The 19,580-nt window shown below is 45.7% G+C and overlaps 1 protein-coding gene across 1 annotated transcript; it reads right to left on the bottom strand.

The window, feature by feature from the left end:
* Window positions 1-206: 206 nt before the first annotated feature.
* GCNT2 (glucosaminyl (N-acetyl) transferase 2 (I blood group)) lies at window positions 207-16,163 on the bottom strand. The gene is made up of 3 exons (XM_037381043.1): window positions 15,032-16,163; window positions 2,027-2,119; window positions 207-846 (listed from the first exon to the last, which is right to left on the bottom strand). The coding sequence occupies exons 1-3, from the start codon at window positions 15,978-15,980 to the stop codon at window positions 656-658; spliced, it is 1,233 nt and encodes a 410-aa protein (XP_037236940.1). The 5' UTR covers window positions 15,981-16,163; the 3' UTR covers window positions 207-655.
* Between the last annotated feature and the right edge of the window lie 3,417 nt (window positions 16,164-19,580).

Here is a 19,580-nt window from a genome sequence, read left to right as displayed (position 1 = left end):
AGCCTGTCTGGTTTTTCTTGTCACACCCACAGATCTAGTAAAAGATGCTGTTTTCTCTTACAAAGCTTGCTGTGACAGATATTGAAAGAACAGGTATGATCTGGGAAGCAAAGTGTCTTTATTCCATTTCCAGTACTTTTCCATCAGCTCTCTGCAGTAAATACCAGTGTCTTTGACAAAACGGTATCTGTACGTACGGCCAGCAGCTGTGTTCCTGCTTGGGAGATCTTGCTGACTGTGACCTTTTTGCTTACCAAATGTGCACACTTGTCTTTTAGACACAAGAAGCGCTAGAGATGCATGACTGTTTATATTTTGATAGTAAAAGGTGGCGATGGCAGTGGAGCAAGACAAAAGCTGGGGCTGGAAAACAGCACATGCAAAAAGGCAAAAGTGCTAAGCTCCTCCAGCTGCAAGAGGAGCTTTGCCCTCATGTCTCTTGTTGGATCTTTCACATTTTGGCCTCCAGGTGTTAAATTGCACCTCGTGGTGAGATTCGCAGGCAGTGCGAGACAAGCCAATCCAAGCTGCATCTACAGAACATCTTAAAGAAACCCGTCTCATGAGTTTCTGCCTCTGGCACAGCCGAAATTAAGATTGCTGCCGCTATTCTCTTGATCGCTTTTATGGATGTCGTAGCCTGGGGTTGGGCTAGCTAAAAATACCAGTTGGGTTCCACCTGCACCTCACTCTGGGACAAGGTTCTCTGCCGATGCCTCAGCTCCAGGCACTCTACAGTCAGGGGATATGTTTTAAGCTCAAACTTATTTGCAAACATACAGGTGGAGTTAAAAAGCCACTTGAGGTCACCTGTTCCATATACACAAATGCCTCTGACATAATGGCCTGCCAAAAGACAAAGAAAAAAAGCAATGTCAGAAGCAAGGATCCAAATCATTCTTTTTGAGAAGTTTTATCTGCAAAGCCTCTAGGAATAACCTACAGAGCCAACACGCTAGCAGGCCTACTGGGCATGCAGGGAGAATAACTGTGAACGATGGGATGAAGTGAAGAAAGTTACTGCAGAATAAATAATGAGCAAAATAAGGAGGTAACTCAGAAAAAAAGTGTTAATACTTGAAAGTCTTTCTCAGATAAGGACGAAACACAGCAAAGGGAAATGTCCTTCTTTCAGTGTAGAGAAACCAATACTTTTACTCATACTAGATTTTCCACTGATTAATTCTGGGTGATATTGGTGTAATTTCACTGATTTCAATGTAGAAATGCCAATGTGAAACTGCTGTAATTGAAGCTGACTGAAGTTCTCAAAATTTTTCTCCTTAATAGAAACAACTATGTTATGGATCAAGAATTCTTGAAATAAAATTTGTATCATTAGCATTTTGGTATCCCGTTTCTTGTTGCACTTGGATATGTCAGAAGTAGTAGCAGCATGTAATGTACAAACCGGTGGCTGAAAAATTAAGTGTGCCGTACAGAGGATGATCTGCTGCTAATGTCATGCCCTGAAGTAGCAGGACAGAGGAAAACTCAAAGCTCAGCCATCACCATCAGCCCACAGCTCCATAGGTTCCCCGTCAGCTGTGGCTCCAGCAGGCATGGTACCCAGCTGAGAGCTGAGATGTGTCCAGGTTCACCCAGGACACCTGCCCTGCGCGCTGCTGCTGGCTGCAGCACAACCGCATCCCAGCACGGAACACACGTGTGGGCTGTTCCCACCCACCTGCAAGAAAATTCCCACAAGGTTTTCAAGAACATAGTGGGCTAAAACTCATGTGAGCCTTAAGTGCTGCTAAATATCCACCTTCCCAAGGCTGATATATCTTATAAAACTACTGATGAAGAAGCAACTATTCCAGCTTTCTCTCTGTTTATGTGGCTGCTATCATTCACATACGGACTATGAAGGAGAGGATTCCTTTTTAATGTCATCTCGCTGATGAAGCACTGTCTAAAGACTTGCTCACATTATGGTTAGAGGCTGTAGGAATACAAAGGCAGCAGTCACGTGGTTTTTACTATATGAACAGGTAGAAGAAATGGAGAAAAATGTACACATTACCATGACAACCTCCATGGCTCTCTTCCATATCCATCCACTTCACTGCTTTCAGGTTACCTTCCCACGATGCGTTGGGCATGGACCCTGGGACACCTGCAATTAGGTAACAGAAAACCAGATAATTAATCCTTTCAGCAGCTATGTGTTCAGGTGTATGTCCGCTCTCTGGGACCTTTCCCTACGGAGCTGGGGTGCAATATGTAGGAATATGCATCAACAGATGCCTGGCTGCTAACCTTGTTGTCAAGTTTCTTCAATGAAAGCAACTTTCATGACATAAACACAATGTCAACTCAAGAGATCTAGACATTTCACACGAGAAATAAAATCCCTCTTTTGCAACAGCCTCACTACGATACCACATGCGTGTGTAGTCACCCACGGAGTCTTCCCAACCCGCACGGCCCTCCAAGTGCTATTTGAACACTGGGTCACCGACATATAATGCTTTCACATGAATTTAGTGGTAATTTTTTTTTTTTTTAAGAAGAGACTAACAGAACAAATTCAAACATGATCCAACTGGATGGAACCGCTGAAATTCAATTGTAGCCTATAAAGTTATATAATAATGTATACAAGCCTAGGCAGATCACAGGACCTATCTAGAAGATAAACTAGTAAGAGTGCCTCTCTTTGTCCAGCTATAACCTGGCAAACACTCATTTTGAGTCATTAAGGGGAAAATGCCGAACATTCAGTGGTTGGTAATAGCTGAAGAGTAAACAGGCAACATGGATGCAACATGTAGGCAGCTGCTGTGAGTCGGGGGAATTGCCGTACCTTCAGCACAAGGCAGTAACCGTAGCACCGTGCCCACGGGGTGAGGCGTTTGCCTTCGAAAGCAAGAGCAGATCAGGTGAGTACAGGTCGGGAGACCGCCTGGCCTGATCTGCACTGCAGTATTGTATTCAATTCAGTGATAGAAGTTTATTGAAATATTTCCTAAAACTGCTGTCAGAATACAGGAAAAAAAAAGAAAAAAAAACCCCACAAACAAAACCAAAATCAAAGCAAAAAAACCAAAGGCATAAAATAATAAAAGCTTTCTATGAACTTATGCCTTTCCACAAATTATTTTGTCTTTCTTACTGGCTCAATCAGTTGCTGGAGAACAAAGTGCAGATACAGACTCTGTAACCGCCACCCAATGGACAAGCCACTTCTCCGAGAAAAGCTGAAAAGCCCCAGTTTCTCACGGCAGCACAAACACCTGCGTGCAACTTATTCACCTGCTTGGGACAAACCTACCCATCTTGTACTCTTTCCTGCCCAGCAAGCAGTGCCCCCCGCTGCACCTGAGCTGTCAGAAGGCAGAGCAGGCAAGGCGTGGCGAGCCAAGTGGCATGCCAGCAAGTACAAAAATGCGGGCGTCGTTTCTGCTTTCCCATAACAAAGCAGAAAAGCAAATGAAAAAGACTGACTTGCTCAAATGCAAAGAATTACTGCGAGCGTCACCGCCGGGGCGTACCTGGGGCTCAAGCTGTTTAACAAGTGCACCAGCACTGATGGTGGCGGTGGCCAGGGGGGACAGGATTTGTCCCAAGGCAGCTGCTCCCCGCTCCCCCCGATGCAGCAGGAGGCTGGAGCAGGGGGGACAAGGTGAGCTGGGGGACAAGGTGAGCTGCCCCCACCTGCTCAGCACCCCCCCAAGCCCCCCCCCCAGCACCCAGCCCTCCTCCCTGGCAACACTCAGTCATTTTCGTCAATCTGTAGTACACACCAGGAGTGGGGAGTCCACCAGTAATAACAATAGTAAGTATTAATAAATACTAATAACCCCTGATATCAGCCTAATCGTAGCTGATGCAAAAGTTAAGCTGTTTGAAAAGCTAGACACGTTCAAGTATTTTTCTTCCAGATTTTTAAAAGGGACATTTAAAGCCTGTTAATCCTGGTTCCTCCTGTTTTCCCTTTAAGGGGAATGCTTGTGTGAGTGGCAGGGAGGGAACCGCGCAGCCTTTTATGAAAACGTCTTCATAATATTTGTATTATTATCTGTCACTTGTACTAACTCCCTACACAGAAAAGACAGCCATTTTCCTTGATTTACTCTGCGATGATAACAAAGACTTTCCGAGCTTGTACAAAATGCATAATAGCACCGGTTTGGGGTTGTGGGACCTGTGCAAAGACAAGGAAGCTGAGCCCTTCAAACATGATTTTAACTAAAATAAAATTGACATTTTAATCTCCAGTTCTGACCTCTCTCTTTCTTTAACTCTAATCAGCTCATCTTCCAGATTGTCATAACTTCATTTAAAAAGTGTACTAATCTAGGCTGTTTATTTTGCTGGTTAACCACAATCCTAAATGAGGTGATTTGCCAGCAGTTCTGTAAAGCGCAGTTTCAGCTGGTGACTGCAGCACACACAAGAAACCCTCAGTGCTGAAACAGCAGCCAAGAGTGTGTCATCATCCTAACCTTGGTGTTTTCTGAAAATAAAAGGTGAAAGCAAAGTGAGATTTTGTTACTGTTTTGCGTTTTTTCTGTTCCTTTCCTAGACGGCAACAAGTACAGTACCTCTGCAGTTACTATAACCCAACAACTATTTTGCTTGTGAGCTTGAAGAGAAGCACAGTGAGGGACAAATGGGACCCTAAAGGCACTGAACAATGTCGGGGGGGGTTGGGGTTGGAGTTCGGGGGGGGTTTAAGAAAATGGATGGGAGAAAGGTTAAACATCAGGGCTGGGTTTTTTTCTGTTTGCTTGCTTTGCTCTGTGTTTTTAAGGATAGCTCGTTCCTGGTAAGTAAGGGTGGTGGTTTGCAAATACCGACTCATGACTTTTATATCAGATGCAAAAAGACTGTATGATCCTCCAGCAGAACCACCACAACACTTTGCCATAAACAGAGATAGGCGGCAGCTGTAACCAGAACTTCATGACTCTATTTTTCCCCCTCTGTATATCTGTATATTGGGTCATTAGCAAATAAAATAACATGCCAAAAAGTGTGGGTTTGTCCTGGGGAAAATTCAGAAAAAGTTACTCTTCCACAGAAAGCATTAAGCTAAAGATAACACTTTATAAAAGACAAAAAGAGGCAGTGATGGCAGGGGATAAACACTTTAAATGGGCTGGAATGTGCATTACCATCCCAAATTAAAAACCTGTTTGTAACAGATGGTAGTAAATGTGGTGTGTGGATAGACTTGGTAAATGCTGACACAGTGGGAAAGCAGAAAGATGACTGACAAAACAGGAACGACCCCAGGACATCCACAAAAGCACTGGAAGGCACTGCCTTCCAGAAATACTGAACTACTGACTCCACATTATTCACCATCACCCAAATTGAGTAAACTAGGCATTTCTGGAAGTTAATTAAAGAGCGGGGGAAAGCATAGCTCAGCACTGGGAAAAAAATGGATTTACCATATTTTCCTTGAAATATTTGTTTCAGCAACTGATTTCAGATTTGTACACTGTTCGGGGGCTTGTTCTTATAAATACAGTTTGTTTGTGAAGTGGTGCTGATGGTGAAAGTTAACAGAAACTTTGGCATGAATTGCTCGCTGTACTTTTATCCAGCTCTTTTCCAAACTGCAGCTCCTGCGTTGAATCATCTGATGGATAAGAAGGAGAAGGTCTCAGCTGTAGTAGCTTCATTTGATGATACATCTTGAAAGACAAATTTTCCTGAGCAGTTATTGACCCATAGATTAACCCCAGGGTCTTTGGCAGGGTTGCAGTCCCACCTGAGACGAGCTGAACTCCACAAGGCTGTTCAGGAGACACCTGCTTCCCAGAGTGGGAGCCCGCTGGACCTGTGGGGACACCCTGGGCTGAGGACAGCCGGTGGGATTGCTGCTCCACAGGAGCTGCCGGTGCCCACCCCAGCACCATGAGGCATGGTTCTGCCAGCTTCCACCTCAGCTGCCCAGGCAGGGTGCTGGCAGCCAGGTTTGTCTCTCAACACGTGTAACGTACCTTTAGGAGATGAATCTGCTCATAGGTGGAAGGAGACAGATTCAAGCAGCCTGACTGGAGTTCCCCCCTAACAAAAACAAGGGATGTTGGCAACTCAGCATCTGGGAACGTCAAGACAAGTCTCTGTTACTGCAGCTGGACTGAAGTTTAGTTGCTTACATGCAGGAGTGGGAACAGACATTACCTGATGCCAGAATTTAGAAAGAAAAGAATTCTTCCTTAAATTACTCCCATCTGATTCTGTTCTTCAAGGGCTTGTGCTGTTTGAACCTTATTATACCAATGTCTATTAGTTGTAAAGATAATCAAGTAAAGGAACACAAGCCCATTTCTTAGCTGTGACTTTTCAAAAAGACCTGTTGAAGACATACCCTTCCTTCTCTTGTCATCACTAAGTAGTGTTTTAGTAAGAAGCAAACAATTGGTTGTAAAGCAAAGTATTGTTCCTACTGAAAGCAGCGCTCAAAATCCAGCGGCTGCAGACTGCACAGAGACCACAGGCTATTTTAAATTATATCTTCTCAGATGAACCAAATATCTGGTGGACAGGGGACAAGAGTAATTTTTCAGGGAATTCTGCTGTGAAGAAGGTGAGTTTTTGTGACTGCTGCAACTGTGTTGCAACACCTTCGGTTAAGTAAGTTTTTCAAAAGAGAAAGGTTTTAACTATGAGATTACAACAGCTTTGTGGGCATGAAACTCAGTAACAGTCACAGGAAAATCCCTATTTTTTATGCCTTACTCCTATGAGAAGTTCTTGCTCAACCAGGAAGTCTCATTATAATAATGGAGAATATGAACGAGAGAACAAGGATTAGTTATATGAGTAATGCTGCAGACGCAGATACAAAATACCTTTTTTCTAGAACATGGCTTATTCAGCTAGCATCACAGTCTGGAATCAATACTAAAAGCTTCTGCATCTCTGTCTGTCTTTTGAAGGGTGGGCACTAAGCGAAGGAAAAGGAACATTACCAGGCAGAACAGAACCCCAATAGTGCATATTAGTATGATGCATGCATTGAGGAGAAGGTTGTTCCACAGACCTGTCTACAATATACCGAATATACAAGATACCGAAGTAGTTTTGAATGATTAAGTTGCTGTAGTGAGAAACTCAGTGCAAGCTAAATCGTCTGGAAAAAAAAACCCACAGGCCTGCTTGTACAAGCAAATGGCCATATAAACACTTAAAAATAAGGAATTGGCTAATGTGATTGATGAACGTGCTAGCAATGCTAGTCAGAATTTTCCGGTCTTACTCTCAGACCTCACATCCACACCCAAGGGATGTGAATGGAATGTTCCTTGAGAGCCACCAGCTCTTGTTTGGGTGTAAAGCTACTGCTTCAGAGGCACTGCGGTGACACTGCAAGGACACCTCCCACCTCTCGTGACAGCCTGCCAGCTTGACCCCCAGCGGCACCCACCACATGCCTGCCACTACCTGAGACACACTGTGCCAGCTGTCCTCCTCATTTTTCCCTCTACCGTTCAGCTCCCAGCTGAGGACCTGCCACCAGGATGGTGCAGATACACTTTCACGGTTTGGGGGTGGTTTAACACTCCAAAGAAAACTATCCACCATTTTAATTCTTTCCCGATCATTGGTAAAATGAATGAAGATGTCAGCAACCTTCATCCTGCTTGGAGAGAGCTCAGAAACATTGCCCTTAGACCCAATATACAACTGCGTCAAAAACACTTAAAATGGTGGTTGGCACAGGTGAATGAATTCTTGGAAAAGTAAGCACCAGCTAGAATGCAACGTCACCTTCCATAGATTCCCAGTTTCTGTGCCAGATTAGCAGCAACAGGAGAAAAAACTTCACTCAAAGATAGGGGGTTGAGGCTGCTAATGTCCCTGGGTGCCTGTGCTCGATGGGAAGCTGCTGGAGGCTCCGTGGTTCTGTGGCCTGCCCAGCGAGCTCAGAGAGCGGTCTGGGTTTGTGGGCTTGCACAGGACACTGTGGGCTACCCCTCTAGTAATCACCTGCCTGGTATTCATGCTGATGCGAAAGTTTGCCTGGTTTTGCAGCAGGTAGCGATGGCATGCTGTGCACCCAATGACCTTTTTGGGCTGGCACAAGAGCAAAAGTGGCAAGGTGCTCCTTTTTTTTCCCCCTTCTATAAGACACGTGATCCACACCTGGTCCCCATTCTGAAGGCTTCTTGTAGAAACCAGGAATAAACGTGGTTCTGCCCTGGCACTTTCCCTGCAAGCCCCCAGCTTCCCTTACACCGAGTGACTGCCAAGCACCACTCCTGATCTCTCTGGAGGGATGTGTGTGACCAAGGCACAACCCAGAGGTGGCACCGTACTGCCCGTGCATGGCTGGGTGAATTTTGTGCCAGCCATAATGAGTGGGGATGAGAGGTGCATTACTGTAGCTAACCACCTCGCACCCCGTGTGAAGGCAAACCACCCCAGGCTAGTTGCTGTTGCTCTCTGCAGTGACAGGGAACAAAGAAATGCTGAGCATGGCACCGTTGCTACATCGCCAGCATTTTCAGGGAGAGAAAAGAACCACATGCTAAGGTCTTGTCATGGAAGCTTAGAAGGGCTGCTCTAACATGGCAGGATGCATCTGCAGCCTTGCCCAGTTGCCAGAACGTACCTGGGCACTTGTACCAGGCAGGGAATGGGTGGGTGACTGCTGTAACAGCCAGTTGCCACATGCAGACTTTCTCTTGCAGCTCATAGCCTGAAGGGCTTGCTAGGGATTTACCAGCTCTTATATTAGGGCTTGCAATACTCATCACACCTCGGCAAAACCAAGACTGATGCCCCAGACAAGCGATCCCCCAGTAGCCTAGTGTGTTGCCACACTTCCCTGCCATACGTGCACCTGAGTTGGAAGGCATGGGTGCTGGGATGGGGTTATTGGTGCTGGACTTGGGATGAGATGGAAGAAGCAGTGTCTGGATGAGAATGTTCTCATGCAGATGTGGCAACGCAAGTCGAGACGGACATAAAAACACTGATCTACATGGCTGCGTTCTGACAAAATGGCCAAAATGGCATTTATTATTTTTACATATGGCTTCTCTATCTTAGATAGTACATGTGTCAGACCCTGATGACCTGCTGCAGACCCCAACATGCAGGGTGGTTTTTTGTGGTATCCAGGAACAAGGATCCTGGGTGAGCGCCAGAACCTGCAATCTCTTACACTTACCCTCAGGAAAGGAAAGCAAGAGGAAAGGGGAACATTGAAAAACAGGTGAAGTTCAGCATGGGGGAAATGGCAAGAGATGGAGAGCAAAGAAAGGATATTGAAGCAGGAGAAACGTAGAGCTGAATAAGGACCAACCAAAATGGCATGCTGGCAGGAGACAGCAGCTGCGGCAGAGCAGGCATCACCTAGCTACTTATGCAACATGAGCCCATGACATTTTGGAGTCTTCTACTGGCACATACTTGCTAGTGTGCTTTTTAGGACCAGCATTGTGCTTGGCAGTGGTGCAGGCTGCTCCCCAGCTGAGATCTTTGTGCCCCTCTTGGCTGCCGCAGTGCACTGGATGTGCTGCTAATGTACATCTTTTGGTTTGGTTCCACCAAAGAAGGAATCCACTTGCGCACTAAGACCATTATCTGAATAAAACTAGCGTACCATAAGAGGGGAACAGCTGGATGGAAAGCACTTCAGAAGCACGCTTCTGCTCCCAACTAAAACGTTCATTTTCATTCCACAATCAGCAAAGTAAATGTGTCTGTGCAAAGCCTGCGTCAAGAGTGCTATGCTGTGTCTGTGCAGCAACGCCATGCCTTTTGGAGGCACACCAGCTAGCTGCATGGTGGTGATTCCTCAGCTCCTCAGTGACAATGCCACATGAAGCATATTCCTGAAGTTCTTGCTCCTCTTGTTCATGGCTCCGCACAGGCCCTTCAGTTGCGCTGATGCAATTTCTGTGGAGCCACAGAGCGAACCCCAGGGGGAGCAGCACCCTGCTAGGAATAATCCTTCCCCAAAAGCATCAGAGTGCAGATGCAAAACCCAATTTCTTCTGGTCATAGCTGGGTTTCTTGTTATGCCTAGAAAGCTTGTAGTGTTTGTCCAGCGTGGACATCGCCATGCAACACTCCGCGGCATCTGTCCAGTGTGCTCGCAGAAGAGTCCCCCCAAAACTTCTCTGCTTCTTCACCTGGTTTATTGAGTTTTGACTGCAGTTCACTTCTAAATCCAGCTGTAGCCGTGGCCTCCGATGTAACAGCTCTTCCTAGGAACAGAGATCCTTCATAACCCCTAGTGAGGAGAGTGAAGGGCACCTCAGGGCTGGCTCTGGTCAGAGAGCTTGTGGAGAAGAGAATGCTCTGCCAGCATCTTTTTGTGACTAAATATCTAAGACCTCATTTTCCTTTTCAGTACAGCGTCTCCATGCATGTTGGTGATGTTTTGAAGCTAGAGGCAGTGCCTGTTACACACTGCTGAGCATCAGGAGCCATTGCATGCACCCTGGTGAAGCAGGTAGGAGGCAGCATCTCGGCTGTGTTTCCCAGCCTGCAGTAATAGTTCTGGTCTCTTTGCAACAGAGCAGAGAGGACAGAGACCAGCTTGCCAAGATGTTGTCAAGAGGGACCACGGAAATGGTCTGGATAATATAGGACATTCTTGGTATGCCTGAATTTGGGAGAAACCTGAACAAGAAATTTGCAGAACAGGTGCAGGAGACTAGGAGAAATATTTACCATGTGCACAAGTGTATTCAGTCACAGTTTTGAGAGAAAGGATGAAGATGGTGGTTAAAGTACTCTGGGAGATGAGCCTCTTACCTAAATACATACTGCTGGCCTTTGATTTATTCCCTGTCCCTGGAACACCCTGGCTGTTCCCATAACCACCGAGCCCTTTCGGTCCTGCCAGCACAGCCATTTATAGGATACGTAGTGATCCAGGGCAATGACTGATTACAAATGAACTCTTTTACATTTTCCAGGCTGGTGTTAACCCAGATCATTTAAGACAAAGATCATCTGTACAGATGAACCTGATGCCAGCAGCACCCCTAGAAGAAAGGTCAAAGTGGAAAATAGATGCTATTTTTACAGGATATTGCAGTAAACTACCTGTGGCACACAGGTGACATTTGTTCATCAGACTATGGGCTAGTCCTTTTAACATTTATTTTGGCATTGAGGATGCACTCTTGAATATTTCCTTATAGCTTACTCGTCAGTTGGAGGGTGTGCATGGGATAATCTTGAAGATTAAAGCAGACAAAGCCATGACTTGTTTCGCTGGGATCAACGTGAAAGAACTTCCTATAGACAAAATCTGTAGCACAAAGACCTGAGCATGTGAGTTTTAAACAGGCAAAGTTTGCAAGAGTGATATAACCCATGGGACTTTAAAGTTTGTATCTCCATATCCTCATTTCCTAGAAAAAGTCTTAAATGCAATAACAAAAATATGTTCAGTTAGCAGTACTGCATTCCCCAAATACATCTCGTCTGCATTGGGGTGAAAATTGTAGAGAAACTGTTAGTACCGGTAAAACACATGCAATGCCTTTAAATATCCTGCCCTACCCTTCCAAGTTCAGATGTTAAAAAAATATCCGTACACAGGTGGCATTGTAGAAGGTGGCATGAGCCAGGCTCATGTCTCACTGTCACTGAAAAGGGAAGGTCTGGCTCTTGTTCCTCCTCTCCTTCCCATTTTCCTCTCCTTTTTGCTCACATCTGTGTGTTCGCCCCCAGCTTTAATTTGTGCTGACTTCCGTGCTGGCCAGATCCTCCACCAAGTCAATTCAATTCATACACTCAGTCAGAAAAAAAAGGAGACTTGTTTTTCCTCAGATCTAGTGAGTTGAATTGGCAAAGCTCCTGGCACAGGACTGGTGGGCAGAAGGGAGTGGAAAGAGATGAGCAGGAGAAAATTTCCTGTTTTGGCAACAACCAGCTCTTAGTGCTCAGCCACCTTGTGCACACTCACCCTTAGTAAAGGAGTGGGGCCGGTGCAACCACATGTGTTATCTTGCAGGTGAGCCAATTCCCAAAAAGCAGCTGAATCCAGTGCATTAGACTGGGAGTCAGGTGTCAGTGCTCCAGTGCCGGTTGAAGACCTTGGGAATACCATTTCACCCCTTTCTGCCTGCTGCTGTGAATGGGAAATAATAGTACCAATCCCCCTTGTAAAAGCATCTTGCACGCTCACATCTGTATGAGAAGTGCTGCTATTACTTCTCCTGACCTTTATTTTCCCACTTGAACAATGTGTAAGTTACTAGGGGACCAGCGTATGTGTGCATCAACGTGTGTGTCAGTGAGTATGAAGGGTTATCACCTGAGACTGCCTGCATCCCAAGTCATGCATATGCTGTGACCATATCGCATGGAAGTGGAGACAGGACTTTGGCTCGGAGGAGGATTCAGGAAAGTTCCCCTGAAGGACTCTGTAGCATGGGCTGTGGACGCACACCTCTCCCAAGGCAACCAGAACCCCATTTCTGCTCTGCGTGCTCACACTGCTGGCCTGGGACGTGGCCACTAACCTGCACTGCGGTGGTATGTGTTTCTTGTGAGACCTGGGGCAAGTCATTTAGGGCCAGCCACTTCAGGCCTACATATTTTGCAAATGCTTTCCTTTAACTGCCCCGTGCTTCTCTTGCTTATCTGAAAAGTGACTTTCAAAAATTTTCTGTCACACGGGAGTCATGTGGGAGGTAAGTGGCCTGAGGTAAATACCAAAGATAAGACTGTTATTTGAAAAGCAACTGAATGGGAATTGAAAGTCATAAAATCATAGAATCATTTAGTTGGAAAAGACCTTTGAGATCACCAAGTCCAACCATAAACCTAGCAGTGCCAAATCCACCAATAAACCACATCCCTAAGCACCACATCTACACATCTGTTAAATATCTCAGGGATGATGAGTGAACCGCTTCCCTGGGGAGCCTGTTCCAAAGCGTGACAACCCTTTCAGTGAAGAATTTTTCCTAATATCCGATCTAAACCTCCCCTGGCCCAACTTGAGGCCATTTTCTCTTGTCCTATCACTTGTTACTTGGGAGAAGAGACCAACACCCACCTCGCTACAGCCTCCTCTCAGGCAGTTGTAGAGAGCGATGAGGTCTCCTCTGAGCCTCTAGGTCTTTAGCCTTTAGGGGGCTAAAAGAAATCTTGGCCTTCATTGCATGACTCTGGGTAATAAGCATGCTATTTTAAGATTTGGGGGCCAAACAGTCTTTTTTAATCTTTTATCTGAACTGAGATTATCACAGCTGTCTGAAACCACAAATATCTGTTTGATTTAGATCTTTCATGATATGCTGTCCATCCAAACTGGTCCTTAAATGATCTCTCTGCTAGCCTGGGAGCCTCCAGCTATTGGTTCTAACAGCTAGACCACTGCCTGATACCATTATCTCCCTTTGATATGCCTGAAAAGCTAAAAGAAAATGGTTTGGTTAAACTTGGACGAGAGGTTTTTGTTAGAGGCAGGAACTGAGTCCCAGGCTAACACCCATGCACTGGGAGGGATGACTTCTCACCCCAGCATCACTCAGAGCTCTCGATCTGACTCAGACACATTCAGAGGAGTGTCTCACACCCTGTGCTACACTTACAAGATTGGATTCAAAATCCTGGACAGCAGCAGCTCCTGAGTACCTCTGTCAGAGCTTCATGGCCACATTTTACATCCCTAATGTAATGGCAGGGAAAACAAGGAAGAGGAAAAAAACATACCTGCCATGGAAATGTTGCATCTTTCAGATGCAAAGAGAACAAGCACGAAAAAATGTTACACCAGTGTGCCATAATGGAAAGCATACGGTGATATTTGTGGAAATAAACAATGAAATGTACAGCCTATGTAAGCTACACAGTGCAGTACAGCAAAAGGCAACCACCTAAAGCTTTCTGATTGTGGAAAACATCTCTGGTCCCAGGTTTATTGCTTCTGAGGCAATAAGCTATAACAAGATCACAGCAACCAGCTTCCTGGAAAAGCCAGCTAGCTACAAATAATGTATGCTAATGATTACACCATTTGTGTATCTTGTGCACGCCAGATGCAGAATATCATTATGGGAAGAGCAAGCACTGTTCTTGTAGAGGGTTATGTGGTAATTTGAAAGCAGACTGGCCTTGCAAAACGAACCCACAGTCTGCTGCTTAGATTAAAGTAGACATGCCCTGCCTCTCTGTTACTGCCCCATTTTCATTTCCCGCAATTACAGTAGAGAGAAAGTGGAAAGGAAAAAAAAAGACAAGAGAAGAAATGTATCCTTGCTTCCATTCCTCATATCCCTGCTTTGGGCTGCTGTGAAGTTCTAGGGAGTCAGGAGCAGTAAATTCCTACCAGGTGCTTCTAAAAGCGACGTGCATGCTGGAGAAGGCCTGTGCATCTTCTGATCCTTTCACAATCATATGAACAAAGTAAAATTAATTGTAGATACATAAGGCAAAGATGAAAATACTGGCTCTGATTCTGTTTCTCTGAACAAATATTTGACCGTGTGCAATGGAGTTCAGGCAACAGCTATGAGCACCTGGGGGTTTTGCAGGCGTTATGGGAGAGCTGGTGTGTGTGCATATACGTGTGCCCACAGAAAAGCACATGAAGACTAGAAGAAGGTTCTAGCCTGAACTCAGATTTTCTGGCTCTGGAATAATAGATAGAGATAAAATTTTGTGGAAAAATAAAATTCCCCTCAGAAAAATTAATATCTTGCAGAAAACACTTTCACTACTACGTTTACACAGCTTCTATATTTGAATCTTTATTCCTTCTTTTCTCTTCATCTCAATTTTTACTGATAAAAGCCCTAAGCCAGCTGAAATGTCCAAGGATTTCAATTTGAACTTGGATGCCCTGAGCTTCTTGCTGCTCAGACGCAGAACGGCAGTGCACATCACGCGCGGTGCAGTCCGCCCTCCCTCAATGATCAAAAAGGGCAATAAGCCTATTGATAGATCAGCCTTTTACGTCAGTTATGATCTGATCACATTTTTCACCGAGGCTTTGTCAAAGTCAGCCTCAGATATGTGTGTGTGCGAGTGCACGTGCACACCTCTGCATGCACGTGTGCACCTATAGAACAAAAAGTGAAAGTGTGCTCACCCGGGATCCTGTTGAGCGTCACCCAGAAGTGCTCATCGGGGCTGTAGGTGTCCTCGGACCAGGCCAGCAGGTCAATGGCACGCTGGTCCTCCAGCACGAACTCCACAAAGGGCCGGCTGACGGCCACGTACGCGGAGCCAAAGTAGATGGTCAGGTTGTGCGGGGGAGGGGGCTTGCGTACAAATGTCCACAGCATGAAAGAAAATAAAGAGTATAATTGCTCCCTGTGCACATATTTGGTGCGGGCGGAGATGTGTGGGGGCTGCAGCACCCCAGGGGTGAGGTTCTTCCCCCCGAGGCCCTTCAGCCACCGGACAATCTCCCGGTTGGTCTTCAAGGGGAAGTCCTGGCCGCAGGTGTTGAGCAGGTAGCGCCAGGGCACGGCCGAGGCCAGCAGGTCTCTCATGCAGTGGAGGTCAGCCCGCAGGCGGGAGATGCCTCCGTAGACCACCCGCTCTGACCGGGAGGCGAGGAAGGCGTTGGGGAAGCAGCTCAGCAGGCGCCGCACCGCCTGCCAGAAGGAGGCCGGTGCCTTGGCGTCCACATGGATGCAGTAGATGTTTTGGGGCATGTAAACCGCTCTGAATAGCCTCTCGAAGGTCTCAAACTCTTTGTGCAAGGTCATGACGTAGGCGATGGGGAAGGCAGCCTCCTCAGCCGAGAGGGTGCGGGTCACGTAGTGGTTCTGCGTGACATACTCTGTGCAACTGGATTCCCTGAATGATGTTTTTAAAGCATTTTCCTTCAGAAAGAACACCCTGTCTTCAATAAGTGCTTTACAGGCTTCTGCTAAAGTTGCGCTCACTGAGAAGTTGAGCCTCTGAAGAGATCTTTGTGCATGCAAATTAACAGCATAGAAAACAAATGGAAGAGAAACACTGAGAATCAGAACAGTGAAGAAGCAATACCTGAGTGTAGTCATCTGCTCAGAGAGAGTCTCCCTTGGCATATTGCAAAGAGATCAGATCAGACATCACAAACGGCTTGTTTTGCTGGTCGTGCTTCCTTTCTGCTGCAGAACGCATGCATCTGTCTGATGCATAGTAGGTAGCTGCTGTTCTTACTTTTGATATTAATAGTTGCATTGTCATTGTTGACATGGAAGCAGCCTAAGTAGTGAACCGCTTGCAGATGGAAGCTGCTCCACAGCACCCTGAAGATTAAACAGACATATTCCATAGTTACTAGCATTATATTATATTTATATGATATTTCAGTGCCCCTGAATTCAGCTTATGGGTATGTTCTTACCTGCTTCCTCCCCATTCTCCCTGTGTCTATCATATAGCTGTAAATCTTCCTGTGTGTGCATGCTGTGACAGGAAGATCTGATGTTTACCTCTAATTCTATTTTTTCACTTACAGGAACTTGGTGTTTTTTTGAACCACCCAAATCTATCAGTCATCACTGTTTCAGAATTATGAAAGGCTGTCCAGCACACCACGCTACCATGCAAGGCCACCAGCACTCACACATAAGAAGCAGGAAAATAATTTTTTGCCTCTGTGTAGAGTAATGTCAGATCCATCAGGTTTTTTGCAGCAATGTTTTCTTCATTTCTAAATTTGAAATTTGCCAAATGGTTTCTGCTAAGTGTCATGGACGAGTTGTGGTGAGCTCCAGGCTTACATCCACCACAAGGAACTGGGTTAGCAAAACCTGCTATTTAAGCTACTTAAGCTAACCTTAGATTTTCTGATGAGACATTCTTGTTTCTAAAAGCCATGCATGCACTTGGTATAAAAACATGCTTATGCAATGAGACCTTGTGGCGTGGCTCTGACTAAAGTGAAATACTCGGTAACTCCCTCTCTTCCAGCTGTGAGTCTGTTCGTGTGGATCTTCTGCCATGAGACAACATGTTTGGGGCATATAAACTTTTTCCAACATCATGTTCCTTTGCTCCAATGCGAAGTAATGCTGAGGCAATATCAGATGATCTGGGGTTATGCCAATAGATGTTTTGATTGAGCAATCCAGCCTGCTACAGAGTCAGAAATACCATCAGCTGCCTTCCAGCTCATGCAGACAAGTCACCTCAAGCACTGGCAGGTCCCGCCCAGAAGCTGCACTTTCCTCCTGTCCTGGCCACAGTCTCTGGGATTCTCCGTTCAAACAGGCTGCAGGCTGTGGCTTCAGCCTGTCAGGTAGGTCACAACCTGCAATGAGGAGTGCTGGAGAAGCTTTGTAAGGACTTGTGGCCAGAATGTCCCCCAAGAGGGGCACCAGCACAGGACAGACCTGACAGTCAGGCTTACTGGGCAGCAGAGCCACTCCTCACCTGGGAGCCAGCAGGGACAGGCAGGGAGAGCTGTGGTCACACTGGAGATCCAGCACAGCCTGCTTGGTGGACACCAGCGCCCTTGGAAGGAGGACGGCTCCAACAGAGCTGAGGGGCTGGAATGGAGGTGTGCAAAGCACCAGGGAGTAAAGGAGACTCACCTAGCACTGCTGAGAAGTCGTCTGGGAAATGCTGTCACAGCCCAGCAGTACAGCTTGGTAAAAAAGGATTCCGAGAGGTGAGCAGACGCTGAGCTGAGACCACTCTCCAAGTCTAGCAAAGAAACGCACAGCAAACACTGCCATGAGGGGGAAATGTGTCCTGGCTCAGTTACTCGTGAATGCTGTCCTAGGAAGCGCAAATCTGCTTCAAACCCCTGTTCCTTCCTAATTTGATTGTTACAGTGAATTCTCCCCAGGAGCAAACAGCAGTCACCCCCCTGACACCTCGGTGATGCAAACTGCCATGACAGGTGCCTAAGGCCAGCAGCCTCCTGCTCTGTGCACTCCACAGGCCGTTAAGTTTAACACCTTCCTACCTGCTCACAGGGCCAGCTGGCTGCGAGACCATTTCTTCCCCTGTGCCATGGTCTTAACAGGTCCCTCCAGCTGGAGTTAGGAAGATGTGGAAGGAGGAAAACCAGGGGCAGGTGCCAGCATTCCTGCAGAAGTCAGGATTTCCTTGGAGGAGCCTCAGGTGGGGGCAGAGAACACAAGTAGCTTTTCCAAAGTACCAAAGGGCTGAGAGATACTCCAAGGCAGTTAGATGCCTTTGAAACTGTCTGCTCAGATGCTTTTAAAACTATCTGGGGCACTGTGGAACCTGCTACACAGCTAGGAAAACTTTTAAGAACTTGATATATATATATATATATATATATATATAAAAGATATATATCAAAGGAGACTGTTTTTTCTTAGGTGTTGAAGTTTGCATTAGTAACGTGGTCCATACAAACTGGTAAGCTACGTGCAGAAAACAGAGATAGACCATCATAGGAGTGAAATGCAAGATTTAACTTCTGCTTCGTGTGTTTTGGCTTCTTTTTTTTTTTTTTTCTTGCACAGACATCGGGTGTTGCAGCAATCCAGACTAACCATGATCTTTTGGTACTACCAGACTTCAGGGAAAGAAGGCTGCATGCTTGGTGCTACTTCTTTAATCCTGGTGCTGTGATTCTCTGGCACGGTTAGTGAAAAAACTAAAAAACTGAAAACATACATGGAAATGACTGCTGTGGGAAACCAAGCTCTCAGAACCTTTGGGTTTTTTTGTGGGTTTTTTGTGGTCTTCTTTTTTTATTAGTTCTACCTTGAGCTGCTTTTTGTGAAATAAGATCCATTCTTTGGATTATAGGCAGAAATTGGCGGGGGGGGCGGGGCACAGCAAAACAAAGAAATAGAGTGTACAAGTCACATGAGCCACCGCAACGGAAAAACTCTTAGGTATTGGTGAGTTGTCAATTTTACAGACTCATCTGAAATTCAGCTGCAAGGAGCAGCCAGATCTACATGTAAATCTGAACCATATTATGGTAAGTATCAGTGAAAAAGCATCAAGGTGACAGGAGACCTCATGATGCCCATGGCTTCTCCTGCTGTGGATTGTATTGGACCTCAGCATCTTTTGGGTGCAAAAACAGACTTACTGGACAAAAACATAACATATTTACTGTGCTGTTTGACAGAGGTTGTGTAAAAGGGGTCTGTGCTGATAGAACTAAAACTGTTGCTGGCTAAGATTTGCAGTGCTGCTCTTTTTTATTGTTCCTTGGACCTGCATTGTAGTAATTCTCATTTTAGCATCCGAGGAGCTTTTGGTGTGGCTTTTGTAGGGGAAACACACTCCCTGGTAAAATTAGTGATTGAAATGGCTTCCTTGGGGATGAATGGGAACAGACCTTTCCAGACAACAAAGATGTTATCTTAGGAATATAGTTAGTATTCAGTAAACTGCTCCTAGCCTTAATAAATGTAGGCAATAGGTTTCAGCTAATTTGATAGTTAATTTAAAAGCAACATGCACGGCTTTGCATATCAGATGTGAGTTCCTTTTTGGTCTGGGTCAATAGTGACAATATTATGCATTTCATGCCTATTGGGAGTCACTTGGCATTTTCTATTCTATTGTTAGGACAAAACCCTCTGCATCATGACATTCCTTTTTGTGAGCCTCTCGTGCAAAGCTGTCAGTTTGAATTGGCACCATTATTACAATCACAGTGAGACTGTCATGAGCAAACGATTTCTCCTCAGTGTGGCTTTTAT

Source organism: Falco rusticolus, chromosome 3 (genome assembly GCF_015220075.1).
Source record: "Falco rusticolus isolate bFalRus1 chromosome 3, bFalRus1.pri, whole genome shotgun sequence".
Taxonomy (NCBI): domain Eukaryota; kingdom Metazoa; phylum Chordata; class Aves; order Falconiformes; family Falconidae; genus Falco; species Falco rusticolus.
The sequence above is the reverse complement of the archived record's forward strand: the minus strand, read 5'-3'. Positions and strand labels throughout refer to the sequence as shown.

Coding starts and splice junctions, on each gene's coding strand:
- GCNT2 (XM_037381043.1), bottom strand. CDS start 15,980: ATGCCAAGGGAGACTCTCTCTGAGCAGATGACTACACTCAGGTATTGC. Junction 2,120..15,031: donor GACGCTCAACAGGATCCCGG/GTGAGCACACTT, acceptor ACCTAATTGCAG/GTGTCCCAGGGTCCATGCCC. Junction 847..2,026: donor GAGCCATGGAGGTTGTCATG/GTAATGTGTACA, acceptor GTCTTTTGGCAG/GCCATTATGTCAGAGGCATT.